The sequence below is a fragment of the Ranitomeya variabilis genome, chromosome 4, assembly GCF_051348905.1.
Source record: "Ranitomeya variabilis isolate aRanVar5 chromosome 4, aRanVar5.hap1, whole genome shotgun sequence".
Classification (NCBI taxonomy): Eukaryota; Metazoa; Chordata; class Amphibia; order Anura; family Dendrobatidae; genus Ranitomeya; species Ranitomeya variabilis.
Window position 1 is genome coordinate 293,290,556 of NC_135235.1, and position 3,516 is coordinate 293,294,071.

Below are 3,516 nucleotides of genomic sequence, written 5' to 3' on the forward strand. Positions count from 1 at the left end.
TCAAGAGGAAGATGAGAGACACCAGACCCAACAATGCAGACGAGCTGAAGGCTGCTATCAAAGCAACCTGGGCTTCCATAGCACCTCAGCAGTGCCACAGGCTGATCGCCTCCATGCCACGCCGCATTGATGTAGTACTTGATGCAAAAGGAGCCCCAACCAAGTATTGAGTGCATTTACTGAACATACATTTCAGTAGGCCAACATTTCGGATTTTAAAATCATTTTTCAAGCTGGTGTTATAAAGTATTCTAATTTACTAAGATAATGACTTTTGGGTTTTCATTGGCTGTAAGCCATAATCATCAACATTAACAGAAATAAACATTTGAAATAGATCACTCTGTAATAACTATATATAATATATGAGTTTCACTTTTTGTATTGCAGAACTGAAATAAATTAACTTTTTGATGATATTCTAATTTTATGAGAAGCACCTGTAGTTAACAGTAATTTTTTTGGAGTAAGGTTTTATGGTAACTTGTAATTCTTTGCTTTGAGATATTGAATTGCTTTGTAAAATACTTTCATTGTTTATAACTGTTATGAACATGTTTATATTGTTACTGATAAAAATGAAATTGTACAATCAGGGGTAGATTGTATTGGGAGGGGCACATTTTGTTAGTTTACTGCTTTTACTATTCAATTCTCACTCATTGCTGTATCACAGATAAGGAACCTGTGTGGTCCATTTATGGAAAAGGAACCTATGTGGACATTGGGGACCCGGACTGTGAAACACGGAGGTATGAATACAGCCTTATCACAAACTCTCTCTCATTTGTCGTTGTCGGTGGACATGGCATTCAGTTTCATGCAGTAGCTGCACCGTGCGACCATGCCCTTAGAATATATTCAGTGTTAAGTTTCAGACCACATTAAAAACCCAATCTAAAAAGCTACATGATGCAATTGTGGTTTTCTGCAGGTGGAATGCATTTATTTTTCGTGTTTGACATGTAAAATCGCAATTGCGTAATTTTCTGATAAGGGCACTTTAAAACAATTTTATTTACACCTAAAATACAACATCTGATTATAACCTTAGAAATATTCACTGATTATGGCATAGTTTCTTCCCGAAGAATGACCCAATGGCGGCTTTTACCTCTTGGTTTCTCAAGGTATATATAATCGGATTTAATAAGGGTGTCAGCACTGTGTAAAATATGGACACCGTTTTATCAGCCACATAAGAAACCGAAGGCCTCAAGTAGATGAAGACAGACGGTCCGAAGAAGAGGGTGACGACGATGAGATGGGATGCGCAGGTCGAAAAAGCTTTGCCCATCCCTTTGTCAAACTTGATATTTACTAGGGTTCTGATAATTCGCATGTAGGAGATGAGTAATACGATAAAGCACAATGAAGCTATGATGCCACTGTTTGCCACAAATACGATCTCGATGATGACGGTTTCAGAGCAGGATAGTACAGACAAGGGGTGGATGTCACAGAAGAAATGGTCAATGGTGTTCGGGCCACAAAACTTCAGTTGACAGGTTAATATTATCTGGATGATGGAGTGTAAAAAGCTTGCGGACCAGCACACAGCTTCCAGCCAGTAACACATGGTCCTGTTCATAATACTAGAATACCGTAGGGGGTTACATATGGCGACGTAACGGTCATAGGCCATGACGGTAAGAAGGATGCACTCAGTTCCTGCAAAGAAGTGTAAGAAGAAGAGCTGCGTGATGCAAGAGCTGAGGGAGATGGTGTTTCTCTTTGATAGAAAGTCCACCAGCATCTTAGGGATGGTCACGGATGCATAGCACAGGTCCACCAAAGATAACTTACTGAGAAAATAATACATGGCCGAATGGAGACTGGCCTCAAAGTTCACCATTAGTATGATGAGAAGATTGCCGAGCAGTATAAGGAGGTAGATGATGAGCAGGAGGATGAACAAGGCGATACTAAAATTAGGAAAAGAGTCCAATCCAAGGAGAAAGAACTCCTCCACATTGTGCTGGTGGCTAGTATTCATCTTCTCCTTGTTTTATTCCTAAATGTTAAAGCAGGCAAGTGGAATCATTTTTATGGTATAAGTTTCTCATAAAAATATCAATCACATGTACAATAAAAGTCATAACAATCTCAAGAAAAATCAGATTCTTGTTCGCAGTTTTTGTAGACGTGGTTTTCTGTTGGCCTCTCTGAAGAGCTATCTATAGTCCCCTATACACACTGGATGTAAGTCAGACAAACTCGTTAATTTTAGTCAGGACCAGATGATCATCTGATCCAATTTTGCCCAACATACAATGTTGGGGTAGATGGGATTGGGCAGTGGGAATATCATAAGATTATCCTTCTGCTTTCAGGTGAGATAAGACTCCTCTGACAGTGGCTTTTTCCTCTCTCCCTGTTGAAAACACATGAACAGTCAACCGAGCTGAGCACTCAGGGGTATGGGGAAATTGGGAGTGATACTTTATGTGTCTACTGAATGAATTTTCAGCCAACAGTTATCTTATAGGAATGCTCAGCTTATTTGTCTAGCAAAAAAGCAGCACCACACAAAATGGGGTTAGATGTTGCAAACTACAGGCTACAATATGACCCGGGTGAATAAAACTTGTTTTCACTGTGATTTAGTTGAAGTGCTGCAGTTCCTTAGTATCCATTGATCTCATATCTATCTGTATCACATATATCTATTTATCTGTACATCTACATAGCATTTATTTTCTGGAATCTTTATGTTTAACGTGGAAGTGCCCAGATCCTCCCTCGTTAGGTTTCTGGTTCTCCAAGGTTAATGAGATTATTAGGATGGAGGACCAGACCTCATCCTCACATAACACAAGCTCCTGCTTTAGTAACACCTACATACGTGGTCAAAATTGTTGGTACCCCTCGGTTAATGACAGAAAAACCCACAATGGTCACAGAAATAACTTGAATCTGACAAAAGTAATAATAAATCAAAGATCTATGAAAATGAACAAATGAAAGTCAGACATTGCTTTTCAACCATGCTTCCACAGAATAAAAAAAAAAAACAATAAAACTCATGAAATAGGCCTGGACAGAAATGATGGTACCCCTGAAAATAATGTGACAAAAGGGACATGTTAAATCGCGGTGTGTCCACTAACTATCATCACAGGTGTCTCCAATCTTGGAGTCAGTGAGTGGCCTGTATATAGGGCTACAGATACTCACTGTGCTGTTTGGTGACGTATATCACACTCAACATGGACCAGAGGAAGTGAAGGAAAGAGTTGTCTCCAGAGATTAGAAAGAAAATAATAGACTAACATGTTAAAGGTAAAAGTTATAAGACGGTCTCCAAGCAGCTTGATGTTCCTGTGACTACAGTTGCACATATTATTCAGAAATTTAAGATCCATGGGACTGTAGCCGACCTCCCTGGACGTGGCCGCAGAAGAAAAATTGATGACAAATCAAAGAGACGGATAATATGAATGGTAACAAAAGAGCCCAGAAAAACTTCTAAACAGATTAAAGGTGAATAGAAAAAATTGGAGTCCGGCTCAACAG

At 39.3% G+C, this 3,516-nt stretch overlaps 1 protein-coding gene across 1 annotated transcript; it reads right to left on the reverse strand.

The window, feature by feature from the left end:
- Window positions 1–1,060: 1,060 nt before the first annotated feature.
- LOC143767843 (olfactory receptor 4Q3-like) lies at window positions 1,061–1,996 on the reverse strand. The gene has a single exon (XM_077256365.1). It carries the CDS (start codon window positions 1,994–1,996, stop codon window positions 1,061–1,063), a length of 936 nt encoding a protein of 311 aa, XP_077112480.1.
- Window positions 1,997–3,516: the final 1,520 nt, after the last annotated feature.